At 47.1% G+C, this 16284-nt stretch overlaps 1 protein-coding gene across 1 annotated transcript in view; it reads left to right on the plus strand.

The window, feature by feature from the left end:
- Window positions 1–238: 238 nt before the first annotated feature.
- LOC139910004 (AT-rich interactive domain-containing protein 1B) overlaps window positions 239–16284 on the plus strand; it is a 176080-nt gene continuing 160034 nt past the window's right edge. Inside the window, exon 1 of the mRNA XM_078289400.1 lies at window positions 239–1708. Within this exon, the coding sequence (XP_078145526.1) occupies window positions 431–1708 (1278 nt within the window). The 5' untranslated portion in view covers window positions 239–430. The remainder of the gene's footprint in view (window positions 1709–16284) is intronic.

Raw genomic sequence — 16284 nt, forward strand, 5'->3', positions numbered from 1 at the left:
AATACCGAAACATCAAAATGCAGCGTGCGTAATGCCCCGCTACTCCAGTCCGGATTTTCCATGTGAGGCGCGCTGGAGCCCTGGAGGTGGATAAGCTGGTAGAGCCCGCTCTCTCTCATGCCATGCTGGGCCACAAGGGCTCCGGGAGACGCTGCTACATTTTACCGAGAACCGGGATGGAGGAGAGGTGGAGGGGGGAAGAAAAAAAAGTTTCATTTAAACCTGGCAGAGAAACTTTCAACATGAAGCCGCACTGACGCACCATTTCACCACCGCCACAGCAACAACAGCGCTAGAACAAAGCTTGCTTTGCCATTGAATACATTTTTCTCCTCCCAGCTTGTGTTTTTTCTTCCCCTCTTGTCTTATTTTCTGTACGCGAGGCTGGTCGGGGCTTGCTGTCACTGCGCGCTGAGATGTTGGAGTGACCATGGCTGCGCAAGTGGCATCGGCTCCGACCAGAACTAATAACAAAAATAAGAAATTATCCAGCGGTTTGGGTCCGGAGCTCAATTCGGGGAAATCCGGAGGAGGAGGAGGAGGGACCGTACAGCGGACTGGACCGATGCTGGGAGCCGGAGATGGGACTCTGAATAATGTAGACCATCACCGCCGAAACGAGCTCAACATGGTCCATTCAACTTCCACGGCTCATAACGCTCCGGACGGCCACGAGAAGGATCGGGACGGTGGGAATAACCTTACGTCCGCGTCGGCGTCGACTAATTCAACGACTTCCTCGATGGAAACGGGTTTGATCGCGAACCACAAGCTGAAATATGTGGGGAGCGGAGATCCCCCTCAGCCTCAGCCGCCGCAGCAGCAGCCGCCGCAATTCGGCCAATTTGCGCCACATCAGCAGCGACAAATCCAAAGTAACAACATCAACAACAACGGCCAGGGGGCCCGGGGGGACAGAGGGATGGACCACCAGCACCACGGTGGCAAAGAGAACCTGTTGGGGGGCCAGGGGGAGCCGCAGCAGCAGCACATGCCGGGGAAAGGTGAGGGGGATCTCACCTGTAAACCTGGGGAGAGGATGATGGGCGCCAGGTACGAACACCCCAACTTGGCGCCGAGCGCTAACAACTCCGAGTTTAATAACAACTATTACACTCCCAGGCCCTGTTATGAGCAACATGGCGGACAGCAGCAACAAAGCAGCGGGATGGGGATAATGCACTCCTCGGCACATAACAGCATGGAGAACTCACACGAAGCAGGGTACCACAACAGCCAGTACAACCAGTACCCGGCGTACCGGGCGGGCTACAGCGGCGGGGCCTACGGGATGATGGGCCCCTCGGGGTCCCGGCAGCCTGGGAACATGATGATGGGGAGCAACTCCTCAGCAAGCCACGGCAAGGCTCCTCTAGGAGCAGCCTCCGGCGGCTTTCAGAGGTTCCCCGGACAAAGTCAGCAGCAGCAGCAGCAGCAGCCGCAGCAGCAGCAGCAGCAGCATCCCTCGGGGGCCACCCCGACCCTCAACCAGCTGCTGACGTCTCCCAGTCCGATGATGCGGGGATACGGCGGTGCCTATCAAGACTACAGTGGCCCCGCGGCGCAGCAGCAAGCCGGCATGGGCCTGGGGAAAGACGTGGGCCCCCAGTACGGAGCCACCTCGGCCCACGGCTGGGCAGGGCAGCAGAGGAACCACCCCCACTCAATGAGTCCGGGCAACGGGGGGCAAGGCCTCGGCAGGACGCAGGTAAACACTAGTTTTGGAAACTTCACACCTAACCGCTGCAGTGTGGATCAGTGAACTAAGTTGAGTTTCTCAGCTCTGGTGTGTCACTCCCTTCAGCTGTAATTACCAGGCGTTGAGTGTGTTGACCACAAACACCCGGCCAATGTGCCTCGGAACAGGCCTATTATGTGTTGAAGTGTGTGTTGAAGCGTGCTTGTGAATTATAGAATAATAGAAGTGGCCCAGTATTTTGCTCAAGGTGACTTTATGCAAAAGAAAAGCCATTACATTTGCATAATTCTTACGTGGGTAAACGTTTCAAATATATCAGAGCGTTGGTATGATATAATACGGGGAGACGGGCGATATTTATGCGTAAAGACGCACAAAATATGTTATTAAAACAATTTTTAATTGGCCTAATAAAGTCGTAGGATGGCTTTCAATTCGATCCAGGCGCTTTAACATTTTCCATATTCCAATCGTATAATTCATTTTTTTAGTCTCTTCCTGTAAATTAAAAAGCAATATTGATGTTGGGTAGATTCGCCCTTCTGCCGACGTGGTCTCAGACACGTTGCAAAACGCCCTGTTTAGAGGACGTGTTGTGTTCGAGGCTCTCATCGAAGTAAAGTCAAATATTATTATAAATACATTTCCATAAATATATAGACATCAAACGCAATTGCTCTGTAATATTTTCTGTCCTGTCATATTTCCGTGATTTGAAAAATAAAACAGCAACTGCGGCCGTCGAAAGCGACGGACCGCCTGCCTGCCTCTCGCCGTGCGCTCTGTGGCGAGCGGAGAGCGCGTCTGTGCGCCTGGTTTATTCCCATTCAACTCCGCTCGGAATTTGAATAGTGGAGGTAAACTGGCTGAAAGCTCTCCATACTCCTGGCTCACAGTTGACACCCAGTCTGCCATCTGATTGGCTCCCAGTAGCCCCGCTGGGCAGCCTGCACGCAGAAAAAAAAGGAGGGTTCTCGCAGGGATCTTTGGCCAGGGCACTGTAGCCATGCTGCATTCACGTCACATGGGAATAACCCAGACTTGGAGGCCGTCAAAACGCCCTGATTGAAGTTTTCTGAAGGCTGTGGCTGCTCCTGATAATTATTTGCATCGTTTTTTCACACCACCAAACATGCATTTAGTGTGTGGTGTATTGCAGTGTGAACCACAACTGGAAAAATCCAAGCAAGTGGATGTGTGTTTTCATGTCATTTTAAGAGTTACGATCACAAAAGCACTTATGTGGTGAAAAACGCTCAGTTTCGTTTGTTTAACTGAAATGAATATATCACTCTCCACAGCAGGCTGCAGATATTTCCTCGCTAAAGTGACGTTCAGAATTCAGGAGGTCAGAGAAATCGGGAGTCCACAGCCAAAACGCTCCATCCATCTTTCCCATATGACTTGAACGCAGCATAAAGCAGGGGTTCCCAAACATTATTGTGAGCCTTTATTTAAATAGGGAAAGTAAATTGATGACACTTGCTGTTTTCCCAGCGACACCCTGCTTCACATCCACACAGTGTCATTGCATTCACACCAGGGAGCTGCCCAGTACAGTCACAGTCTTCTCCTGCTAGCTACTGGGGGCAGCCGGGGGTTCGTCGCCTTGCTCCAGGGAACCTCAGCGGTAGTTGTTTCGAGGGGAGGGGAGAGGTTGCAGATGTAGGTGGAGGGATGAGAGATGATGAAGAGACCGCAAGAACCTTCAGTGTGCGGTTGTTTTTGATGCACTAAATTATGCGCACGGCTGGATGGCACATCTGGACGACCGGAGGGCAAGGTGGCTGAGCATAGCTTATACTGTCTGCCTCTCGCAAACAAAAGCAATTCATTAGCCTACATTGTTTCAATCAAAGGCAATTTGTGTTAGATGCCGGGGAAATGAAGTGAATGTTTTAGCGTGGGAGGGTTTGCTGTGGTATTGATCGTGGTGAATAACAATAATAATAATAATAATAATAATAATAATAATAATAATAATAGTAAGATATGATGGTAACTAGAATTAGAAACCTGCAGCAGTCTTACCTTTTACTATAATTATTATTACTGATTGTGTGTAAGTCAGGCATTTAAAAATAGATATATTAAGGGCATTTCAAAGAATTCCAAACAGCACTTCAGTCAAAGCACACAGTTAAATGAGACATGAATTATCTGAGCTTCTATTCTATTCTATTCTGTTCTATTCTATTCTGTTCTATTCTATTCTGTTCTATTCTATTCTACTGTTGTTCAGCATGGTCTTGCTTAGGCTAACATAACTTTTCATCAGACTGCTTTTCTTTTTCATGCAGATAATTTCAGCAAATCATCCCCCCCTAAGCAAATGTTACATTTCACATTCATACATTTCAAATGAAAAATCTCACAACATTTTTTTTTTCAGTATGTCATTTCACTGTAGAGGTAAGTGCATGTATTACTGTTTTTTTTTTTTGTTTTTTTTTTACTCTACCAAATACCAACATTCAGCAGCAGTATATTCACGCTACAAAAGCCCTATGTTTAATTCATATTTGGAGCGGCAGCGGTGCTCTCCGGTGCACTGACAGGCTGTGTGAGAAAGGGGAGCGGTGTAGTGCATAATACAGCCTCCAAATTGGCCCCGTGATATGACTGTGCTCCACTTCAGAGTGCGTTTGGTCGGAGCACGCCTCTGTCACCTGTTGGCACAGTTCCCCCTCTTTCAAATTCAATTTCCCTCCCCACTGCCTCTCTTCAGGAGCAAGCTGTGTGCGAAACGAATGCGCCTCATTTACACTGCTGTTCCCTCCCCCCCCCCCCACTCACTTGTCTGGCCACTCACCAGAATGAAGACAGGGCCCCACCACTGTGTGTGTGTGTGTGTGTGCATCAGAGGGATGTGTGGCAGTGTTGTGGTGTGGGTGAATGTGTGTTTAGAGGTGTGAGTGTGAGTGTGTGTGTGTGTGTTGAACCTGCTCTCTCATCAAAATGGCATTGTCCTAGTTTTTTGAATTACCATGGCCTACTTGATTGAGGGAATAGAAAAAAGGAACAGTACACAGTTTTCACTTTGGGACCCTCTGCCTGCGTGCCTGTCTGTCTGCCTCCCTGTCTCTCTCTCTGTCTGTCTGCCTGTCTGTCCGTCTCTCTGTCTGCTTGAAAACAATGTGCTTCTTTCCTTACTTATGCACATTGTGTTCCTATGAGGTTGGAGCAGCAATATGACAGCATGTGTGCAACCATAAGGACTGATTCAGGGTTACACAGAGAATGATGTCGCGTTTTCTGTCTCAACCTATGTGTAACTAGGATCAGTCTATTAGTCACTAATCACAACACATAACACACACAGAGAAAACAATAAAAGTAATTACTAGATTATTATGAGAGCCTCGCACTTTGGAAATACAGTATTGCTGCTTAGATAATTACAGCAACAACTCATTTAAAATCTGGCCTAATAAAATAAAAATAAATGGATATCTATAGTTTTCATTAATTTATCACTGTTATGCTCAGTGTTTTGCCTTTGTTTTTGTTTTGCTTTTAGAATTGAAATCAAAGCCTGCTAGTTCTACATATCAAAGACCAGACCGAATCCCATCCTTGGTAATGTGCTTACCTTGAAATGATCCCTGCTCGCAGAGCTGTGCAGTGCATACTGTTTACATTTCTCTCTTATGAATTATTAGTGTGATATGAACAAAGACTTTATAATGGGAGCAATGCATCAATGTCACATTGTATTATGCGGCTATCTCAGGGAGCCTTGTGCATAGTGATGGGCTTGACTCTAGCTGCTGGAATGTAATTTATGGTACATGTTCTGCAGCGGGCGGACAGCCCACAGGTCTGATCACAGAGTGGGCACACACAGGTGTGTGTTTGGGGGGCCTCTCTTTTTGCTTGTGTGTGTGTGTGTGTGTGTGTGTGTGTTTAGAATGTCTATTTGTGTTTGTTTGTGTGTGTCCTTGAGTGTGTGTGTCTGTTTGTGTGTTTGTGTGTGTGCGCAGGCGTGAGCAGGCAGAAGCTGCTTCGTCAGCATTTAGCAGTTCAACCTCAACCCCAATCCTCTCTCTCTCTCTCTCTCTCTCTCTCTGTTTCTTTCCCTCTCTCTCTCTCTGTCTACCCCCCAATCGTTTGTTTATGTTGTTTTGTTTACATCTTCGTCTTGGCTAGCCAGCGCAGCGCAGCGCTGATTAGCAACACTAGAGTGAAATTTTAATTTGCTCTGTTGCGTCCGATAAGGGCCCCGCGCGGCGTTTTTCATCTTCCTTGGATGAAACACAGAGCCTGGTTAGGTAATTGGCAGGCCGGGGTTATCCCGGGACTGCATGTGGTTTCCACAAAACGCCAATTAATTCCGATTTAAAAACAAAAAAACAAGAAAAAAAACGGCAACTGACCAGTTGCATCACTGTCTGTACGTATAATTAGCCGGCTAATAAAATAATTGTAGTTTTTTGTCTGGCCCCGCTGTGCACTCAGAGCATCCCCCCCGGAGTCAAAGGTTGATGCATAAACGTCCTGAAGAAAGGATTTAATTACTGTGAGCGGGCGTTGATTTGGCGTCAGCTGTTTCTGAGTTCTGTCTTATCCGAAATGCCGGTGTCGGGAGGGAGCGGAAAAATCCAAACCAAAGCAGTTTTGGGGAAGAATGTTAATTGTCCATATGGGAGAATGTTAGTTCTGCGTGTGGGTGTGATCGTCCGAGGCCTTCTGGATGTGACTTGACAGTTCCATTTCTCAGCCGTAGTCGATCATTATCGGCGGGGACAGTATTCATCCCCCAGATGTCCCCGCAACCGCCTGGGCTTATGGGTTCTGGAGTCCAGACCTCCTCCGGGCCTTCTGGGATTTGTAGGCTTTATCACTGGTTGGAGTACGGGCTTTAAATACACTGCAAATGCTCAGCCATAGGCCACCAAGCCCCTTTCTCTCTCTCTCTCTCTCTCTCTCTCTCTCTCTCACCTTACTAGCTGTGTTTCCATCTAGCTGTCAAGCGGATTATAGGCAAACTTTTGAAATGTCACAAAAATATGAAATGCAAATGAGGTGCCTTTCCATCAGCCGGGTTAAAGCGAATAAACAGGCTTCCTCAGTGTGGTACGTACTCACATCCACCAGCAAATGGAAAGAGTCTTTCAAGAATTAATTAGCATTGGGCAAGTTGTTATTGTTCTTTAGTGTCAGCTAATGTTGGCCATATTTCATGCTGTCTGAGGATGAAAACAAAGAAATGCACTTGGCAATGACATTTCTGGGAGCCTTTGGCTGCAAATGTCGCTTACACCATTATTTATCCAACAAATGCACTCCCATCGCTGTTTATCGCAGAAATCTTTTATCAACAAAAAACTTTTCTGCCTCAAGCGAGTGGATCAGCTTTTTGGTGATACCGAGGAAATTTTATTGAAATGTGCCATTTGCATTCAGCTTTTCTAATTCGATTTGTTGTCATTAATGGCATAAAAATACTTGGATGGAAACCTAGCTACTGTCTTTTCTGTGCGAGGGCAGAGAGAGAGAGAGAGGAATGAAGAGAGGGAGGGAGAGAGAGAGAGAGAGAGGTGGGGGGAATATGGGAAGGCCAGAGGTCTGGAAATGTAGCGGCGGTATTTGAAGTGAGTCACATGGAGGGCTGCTGACTTCTGAGGCATGGGCCTGGCCGAGTTCAGAGAGAGAGAGGGAGAGAGAGAGAGAGAGAGAGAGTCAGTATCTAAACTCTGGCAAATGTCAACATAGTTAAAATCCTCTCCCTCTGGATCTCACCCTTCTTCAGCCTTGTGAAAGACGCGGGGAAAAAGAAGTATTTACGAGTGGCTGGCCACACACACACACACACGCACACACACACACACACACACACACACATAAACATATTGGGTTTCCCCCTCTAGTGGTGTGTGTGTGTGTGTGTGTGTGTGTGTGTGTGTGTGGCTGGCAGGGCGCCAGGTCTCATGGCAGTGGGTGCTGTGGTGGCCTCACCCGTCTCCCTTGCCCCCCCCCAACCCACGCCACACCCTACCTCGACCTTCACATATGCTAATTAGCCACGTGGAGAGGCTGAATGGAAGGACCAGCACCCCCCCCCCCCCCCAATCCCTCCATCCCTTCCAGAGGAGAGGGGATTTTTGTTTTGGTCTCTGTCTTTCCATTTCTTTCTCTGTTTCTTCTCTTTCTCTCTTTCTTTCTTTTTCTTTTTTCCTTCTGTCTTTCTTTGCCCTGTAGATGCTGTTAATGCTGTTTGAGTTGAGTTTGTATTGAGTTTTTAAGGTGATTTTAGTCACTTTTTCCTGTTTTGCTGTAAAATGCTTTATTATAGAACATCAAGGCTGTTCTTTCTTTCTTTCTTTCTTTCACCCTCTCTCCTCTCTCATTCCTCCTCTCTCTCTGTTCATGTCTTTCCTTTCCTCCTCTTCTTCTGCCATTTCATCATATTGTCTCACTCTCTTGGTGTATTTTCCTCTATATGTATTTGTTACATGAATATATGGCAGCTACTGAGCAGAGGGTCCTCTAAAAATAAATCTCTCACCTTTGCACCTTGCTTTTTGTTCTTCCCTCTGTCGTTTTCTCTCTAAATATGATCCTTCCTCTTTTATCTGCCTCTCTCTCTCCCTGTTCCTCAATACCTAGCTAAGGTCTCCCGAGGGACAGGCAGCCGGTCCAGAGGTATTTAGACAGCCAGCATATCCTATCTAATATTTATACACTATGCTGAATGGACTAACTACAGCCTCGCCATCCCTCCTCTCCTCTCCTCTCCTCTCCTCTCCTCTCATCACAATAGCAAATTGGAGACACACTGGTCAGACCCTCCAGGAATTTGCGATTTTGTGATTGCAATAAAATCATTTTGCAAAATTGCTACAATTGTTCCCGAAAGAAAATACAGCTTTATTTGCCGCCGCTTAATTTTGGCCAATCATTAGACTTTTTTTACATAAAACAACTAAACCATACGTCAACAAATGATGTCTTCCTTGGTCTTCTCATGGTACAACCAATGACTTGACAGTGGAGCTTCATAGAGGGAGGAGATGAAGGAGGATTCAGAGGAAAATTTGTTCTAGTTTAAATAGGTTTTTTTTCACCGTACAGGTGTAAGCAGTTGATTGTACTTTGTTTTTCATTTATCCTCCCATTATTCTAGTTTCTATATATCTTGAGCCTTTGGTTTGCATACTGTTTTTTTTTAATCGTGGAACATATTCAAATCTGATTTTATTTGGTGCTCACTGTGCTGATGAAGAGTTGAAAGTATATTCTGGACTGGAATTCAAGCACAGTATTTTCTTTTATTGTAAGGCCATGTTTCTTTCTGTTCAGTAAATAAAAAAAGAATGAGCACTGAAGCATTTCCACTAGTTTATTATTAGAGGAAGTGATTATGTATGATTCTTAACAGGAGCTACTAAAGACAATTCTATTTTTTGGTATCCCTTTAATGCCACTTTAGGACCATTTTTTTCACTGACGTGTTTTTTTATTTATTTTTTTACCAATTTTACTGCAAAAGACACCTAAAACTGAAAAAGCCTGCTGCATAATGAAACATTTTTGGTTACAATAATCAGCAAAAAAACTTGAAATCATATGTTGGTGGGAGAGTGCAAGTGTGTGTGAGAGAGAGAGTGACACAAAGTGACTTGCAATGAATTAGAGTGTGTGTTTGAGTGCATATGCATGTGTTAATGCTGAGAAGTGTGTGCACCAGAGCATATGGGTGTGATTGTGTGTGTGAAATGCTTGTGAGTGTGAATGCTGCTGAGTGTATATGTATATATATGTATATGTGTGTATGTACATATACAAGCATATGTGCGTTTGAGTGAATCCATGTGTGTTTGTGTGTATGAATGTGCATATGTATGAACGCCGACCACCGCCGTCCTCCTTTTCTCTTTCCAGCCTGTAAAGAGGAACATTTCCATCATCATCATCATCATCATCATCATCATCATCCTCCTCATCAGTCACTTTTACACATCAAAGCTGCTGCACTCCACTGTGTTTCCACACTGTTTAGACGTGCCTCCAGAACCCAGACCCACTCCAGTCACACATCTTGCTGTTTGGTTTGAGCTGATCCTAATCAGCGTTGGCATGGTGGGACCATTTGTTCAGCTAAAACAAAACAAAAACAAAAGAAACAAAAAAAAAAACAAGCAGCACTAGCGAGGCGCTGTCTGTTATTTCTGAAGCACAGAGAGACAGAAATAGAAAAACAATGGCGGTCGGCGGACGCGGACGACACACCGAGTTTCTGTTAATGAGTTTCCTTGGGTCCCTCTCTTTCTCTTTCTTTGTCTTCTTCTGTCTTGTATAAATGTGCATAGACAGACACACTTATGCACACTTATGTACACACACGTAAACACACACAGATACCCCACACACGCACACATGATTGCACCCGTCTATTTACACCTGCAAATCGTGCGGATACACAGGTATATGCGTTGTGGAGGATTTTACACACACACACACACACACACACACTCTTACACTCTGTCTTCTATTGTATTGACTGGTCAACCATGTATTTTCCCCACCACAATATGTTCTTCTCCTCTTTTTCCTTTCCTACCAAAGCTGTGATTGTCCATTACAGCAACCCGGTCAACTAAAGCTCCAACTCCAAGCCAAGCACTGAGCGTGTGTGTGTGTGTGTGTGTGTGTGTGTGTGTGTGTGTGTGTGTGAATAGAGCTGGTGTGGAGATATAATGGTGATTTATAGACACCGGTCACAACAGGACACTAGTGGTCACTCCTGGCCGAACGCTACCTCATTTAGGTAAATTATATCACAGCAATTTAGGGAGCAACCTCCACGCCACATCCCCCTCCAAGTACATATACATGGATGGACGCACACACACACACACACACACACACACACACACACACACACACACGCATGCGTGCATATTTGACACTGGTCACTGGAGATGTGTGGGAGCAAGATGTTATGTCAGAAATCTGGACGCAGAGTCATAATGGCAATGCTATAAAGGGTGTGGTGCAAAGATTTTTTTCAGTCCTGATATTTTTCTGTCATTTTCTTGGATTATGCCTCCAAGATAAGGCCAGACTTCTGCTCTGCATTCTAGCCACTCCTTTGACACAAACTGGATAAACTCAATTAGATATCGACAAAACAAGTGAACTTTATTTCGGAGTTTAAATGTCTTATTTCTTTAAGATGTTAATTCCTCCAAAGGACATCAATACTTTTCACAAGAGCAGATGTTTGCTGTGCAGAGGCGCTCTCCCTATGCCACTGTGTCTGTGTGTGCGTGTGTGTGTGTGTATGTGTCTACTCAATGAACATCCATAGCTACTGTTGGCTAAACATGCAAAGGTTACTGTAATGTCAGACACATGCCAGAGGGGAGTGTGGAATACCACATTAACATAATCCATAGACGACCGTCCCATTTCCAAACAGCGGCGCGTCGGGCCGGCCGCCTCGCCCCTGCAGGAGCACATGCATGGGGTTCAGCGGAGAAACCCTCCAACGGTGGCACTTCTCTTACAAAAAAACACATTTCAAAGGAAAATGGCTGGTTGTCACTTTTAGCACGACTTTTACACTGCCATGACAAATTGTTATACTTTAACCTGGAACTCCCCCCCCCCCACCCCTCCTGGCTCAGGCACGGATTGATGGCTCACATTGCTCACACAACTAGTCGTCCCGTCCGACCTGTTGTTCTGAATGGGACTGTGCCGGCTTCTTCTGCATGTGCGAGCAGTTGGCGGTTTTACCGTAAAACTTGTAATAGAAGTCAGTGTTTTTGTAGAAGTCATCTTTGGGGTAATTTTTGTTCTCAGACCCTGGTTCAGTCCTGAGCTCCTTCCAGGATCAGTTCCAGTAGGTGTTGCAGTTTAACAATGGCTCTTATGTGGACATTTATATCGTGATATATTCACAGTTGTGCTGGAAAATTGTAATTGTTATTTTCTTGGGGGGGCGAGCTGAGCAATAAAGCCAGATGATGAATTTTCATTTTCCTAGCAGTAATGTTCCAGCTTTTGGAGGCCGCCACAGATAAACGAATGTAAAGGAAACACTGGACTAATATTGGAAATGTTCTGTGTTAATTAGAGGTTTTATGGTAGTTGAGGTGGCTAACATGTTGCCCTCTGGGCCCGGCGTCTGTGCCGACAGTGGAGCTGATTGGTTTGATAATTATATGTGGATAAGCCGGAGCGCAGGGTCTTATTCCGTTTTGAAAAACACATTTTATATTTACAGCATGGTTTCAGTGCGCGAGAATGTGCTCTCAGCATTGTTGTGAGGGATCCATTGTTTTCACTAGCGTAACGGGTATTTTAATTAGCCTGTCTTTGGAAATTCCCTGTGTGTGTTGTGGTTTGTGTTGGACACTGCAGACTCCCACCGCTCCCAGACATTTCTCAACTTTTTTTTTTTTTTTTGTTACACATTGGCCACATTCCAAGTGGAGTTGTCTGGAAACTTTTGCAAATTCGCATTTTCTCCTCTAAATTTTTTGGAGGATAAACAATCCCTCCATCTCTCTCCTGTTCTCTCTCTCTCTCTCTCTCTCCTCTTTTCTGGTTGTATCCGAGTGTCTTTCTGTCTGTTGGGCGCTAGTTGTGGGTGACCTTGGCTGGTGACTACAGTGCCTACTCATTAAGCAGTAAAGATGAATGGTTCCATTATAGCAGAGCAGGGGGAAAAAGAAACGAGCGGGGCCAATTAGTGGTAATTAACAGCGGAGAGGGCGAGGCGCTCTGGAGGGCACCCTGACCTGGGCTCTGGAGGGGGCAGAGGGGAGCAGGGCGCACGCATGTGTGTGTGTAGCAGGTGTACTCTAGTTATGTACGCGTATGAGAGTGTGTGTGGTGTGATCAATGTAATGGGAAGGTGTGTATTTGTGCATGCGTGCACACAGTATGTGTGAGCGGGGGGGATTTTACGGGTATGTGTGGGTGTAATCGATGTAATGGGAAGATGTGTATTTTTTGCATGTGAATGTATATGTGAGTGGGGGGGGGGCGATTATATTATAAGTGTATGTGATCAATGTAGAGGGGAGGTGTGCATTTGTATGTGTGAGTGGGGGGGATTATAAGTGTATGTATGTGTGTGTAATCAATTTAATGGGAATGTGTATATTTGTGTGTAAGTATGTGTGAAAGGGGGAGGTTAGAGCTGGGTTTAAGTGTGTGTGTATTGTATATAATCAATGTAATGGGACTGTGTGTGTATATGTGGGAGTTTGTGGGGTGGGTATAGGTGTATATGGGGATGTTTTAGGGGTGTGTGTGTGTGTGTTGCGAAAGCTGAAGGTGTGTATGCCTGCATGCATTCCTGTCTGACAGATGGGGGGGAAAAAAAACGTGACGGGGCCCCGGGGGGCTCGGCAGGGTCGACAGTAGGCAGCCGCCCTCATTGACTTTTGACCCCTGATGTGATGTCACGCCCCCCCCCCCCCCCCCTCCCCCCCCCCCCTTCCCCCCTCCCCTCTCCCCCCACCAGAAGCCCTTTGGCGTGGCCAGGGAGCTTGTTAGGCAAAGGCCTGAGAATAAAAGGCCCTGAAATGCCAAGCCAATACCATCAGCGCTAATGAACATTTTGTGATGCTTTTTGTTCTTAATTGGGGATTTTTTTTATTTTTTTATGCTGATCTGCAGTATTTTTTGCATTCCGGCATCAAGGAGAAAGTCAAGGTTGTTCAGCGAGAGAAATTCACTCTCTTACCCTCTCTCTCTCTCTCTCTTGCACCGGGTGCGCTTGATTTATTTACCCTGGCTACCTCCCATTTTTATCAGTTCCAGGGTGAGACTGTCACAGCCCTGTAATCCTTTGGGTGCTACTGGCTGGGAGACTGTCAGATCAACAGGCAGTAGGAGAGACGGTGTGGGTGGGGGGTGTGGGGGGTGAAGGTGGTTTGGGGGGTGGGAGTGTAAACAGTGTTGTTAGTGGGAGCACTGGGCCCTGTGTCCAACACGGAGATACTGGCAGGTCAATAAAGCAATATCCAAGATACCGGGGAACAAGGCTGCGTTGTCACTAAACAGACACGTTAGATTCGGCAGTTAGTGATAGAGAGCGTTTTTAAAGGCTCTCTAAAGGCTGGAGATTTTTTTAAGGTATTTTGCAAAGTGCTGCCAAAGTGGTGCTTTCAGGGCCCCTGAAATTGCAATGCCTGGTAAATGGATGGTTTGAGGAGAATACTATGTATTAGAAGTCAATTGTGCATGGGAGGGCCTATTTTCCATATCGCTAGTCGAACAAGCGTGTCAGCGTGTGTATGTGTGTGCGTGTGTGCGCTCGTGTTTAGTTGTCCGTGTAGCCGTCGCATCTCTTGCGTGTACGACAAACACACACACACATGTATGCCTCTGCTCCGTCTATTCCCCTGTTGCTTCGCCATCTCCGCCACGTGCAGGTGTGTCCGCGCGGTGCGGTGGGGTGGGGGGGTGGGCGGAGGTGTCGGTGGTGGGGTGTTACACTGCGGGGGCCGCGGCGTACATCAGAAACCATTACCCATAATGGCCTCTCTCCCCACACCCTGCATATCCATTCCCTTTCCCTCTCCTGACATTTATTTTATGACTGCTTACATATCAAATATTTAAATAAACAGAATAGGGGGCTTCGGCTGAGGTTTGCCCGGAGGGGGGGGGTGGGGGGTGGGGGTGGAGGGAGGGAAGGAGGGATGGATGATGACATTCATTTCCGAGACGAGGAAAGAAAAAACAGGGTTGGGGGGGGGGGGGGGCGTATGGTGGGAGGAAAGGCAGCAGCGGCGGCGGAGAGGAAAGGGGAAGAGAAAATGCTTCGCTTGGCTCCAATCAAAGCGGGCGGAGGAGGACGGCGTGTTTTTTCGCTTACGCCTTGGCAGCGGCGGTGACGGACGGGGGTGTGCTTGCGTGCGCGCGTGTGTGTGTGAGAGCGTGTGATTGCTTGTGTGTGCGCGCGTTGTCGCGGGCCCCATCCGTCAGCGTTTCCTCGGGACGCGGGGAGGACGTGGGAGAAGGCCCTTGCGGCTCGTAAAAAGCAGCCCGCCGTACTGAAGCAATATCAATCGCACGGCAACCGCCGAGGAGATCAGAGCACGAGGCGAAGTAGCAAAGCAACACAAAAAAAAACCCAACAAGCCCAGAATGTAGCGCAGCAACGAGAGGAGGTGGGGAGGGGAGGTGAGGAAAAAGAAAGGACAGAGGGAGGGAGAGGAAGGTGAGGAGGAAGATTTATCTCTTGTTTCCTCAGGAGATTGAGCGAGAGAGGAGAGGAAGATGGAGCGAAGGCGGGGGAAGGAGTGAGACGTCGCGAGCGGGGGAGAGGCAGAGAATGAAGGGGATAGAGAGAGAGAGAGAGAGAGGGATGATTAGGCTGAGAAAGAGAGGGAAAGGTAGAGAGAGAGAGAGAGAGAGACAGTGGTCCTGGGGTGCAGGCGGCCAGTCTTGCGCTGGCTGGCGTCGGTGGGAGGCCCATTACTGTCAGGCTAATCTTAAAATAATTAATTGCGAAGTCGACGCTTTTTAAAGAGTATTGTAATTGAATCCTAAATTAGGCCTGGGAAAGGGGACGCGTCCTGCTTTGCTGCGAGTCTGTTCCCATTCTACACGCACACACACACACACACACACACACAGATGCATGCACGTACACGCACACAAGCGGGTGTGTGTGCGCGCGGGCGGGCAGAAGGAAGGGAGAAAAAAAAAAAAACAACAGGCGAAGGAAATGCTAATGAAATGCATATTTGGGGAGAAAGGGGCCATCTATAATTTAGCTGTGCTCTTTGAATGTGAATGATGTGTGTGCGAGCGCTGTGATTTATTTTTGTTGTGCGGAGGGATAATTCTGTCAGAGTAGGCTTTTATTCTTGTAAACAAATGTGCGGAAAAGAGCAGAATAAAAGTGGAGTAATAAAGTAAACAGAATGGTATGAATACGTTTAGCTGCTGGCATGAATAATTTGTATAGGGGACGGAGTGGTTCGATGAGAGAGAGATGACAGATATGATATTGCCTGATGGAATTTGGGGCTGGCTTCACGCCTCTTATTCACTATTCTCTGGCACTTGTTTGTATTTTTGTGCTTTTTTTCCCTCATACTAATGCTGTGTTTGTCTCCCTTTCCCACACCCGCACAAGTAGGCACAGCATCCCCCATACACACACACACACACACACATATATAACCCCTCCAATTCTCCAAGGTCCGGCGGTACGAGCCTCCACGCCGCGGCTCCGCACAGCCCGGTTCAAATGAGCAGCTCAATGTGCTTTCACTTACACACCCTGCCGCCCACACGGCCCCGCCTGGACGACCCCTGCAAAAACTATAGGCTATAGAACTTTCTGGATCAAAGCTCCGGGGAAAGGGTCTGCCCTCCATAAACGTCGGCCCCGCTCCATAACTCTGGCAGGAGCCGGGGAAGAAAGATGGCACGGGGTGCGGGGTCAGGGAGACGGTCCTGCAGTCCGCAATAATGGAAGCTAACCAGTCAGACAACAGATGCCTTTTGTAGAGGCAAAAGCTGAGATAATGTGTAGGAGAGCGCAGCTTTTCACATCAAGGACCAGCTGTTACTGCTGTAGTCGTGTGTGTAGATTGAGATTCATATTT

This window comes from Centroberyx gerrardi, chromosome 17, assembly GCF_048128805.1.
Source record: "Centroberyx gerrardi isolate f3 chromosome 17, fCenGer3.hap1.cur.20231027, whole genome shotgun sequence".
Lineage (NCBI taxonomy): Eukaryota > Metazoa > Chordata > Actinopteri > Beryciformes > Berycidae > Centroberyx > Centroberyx gerrardi.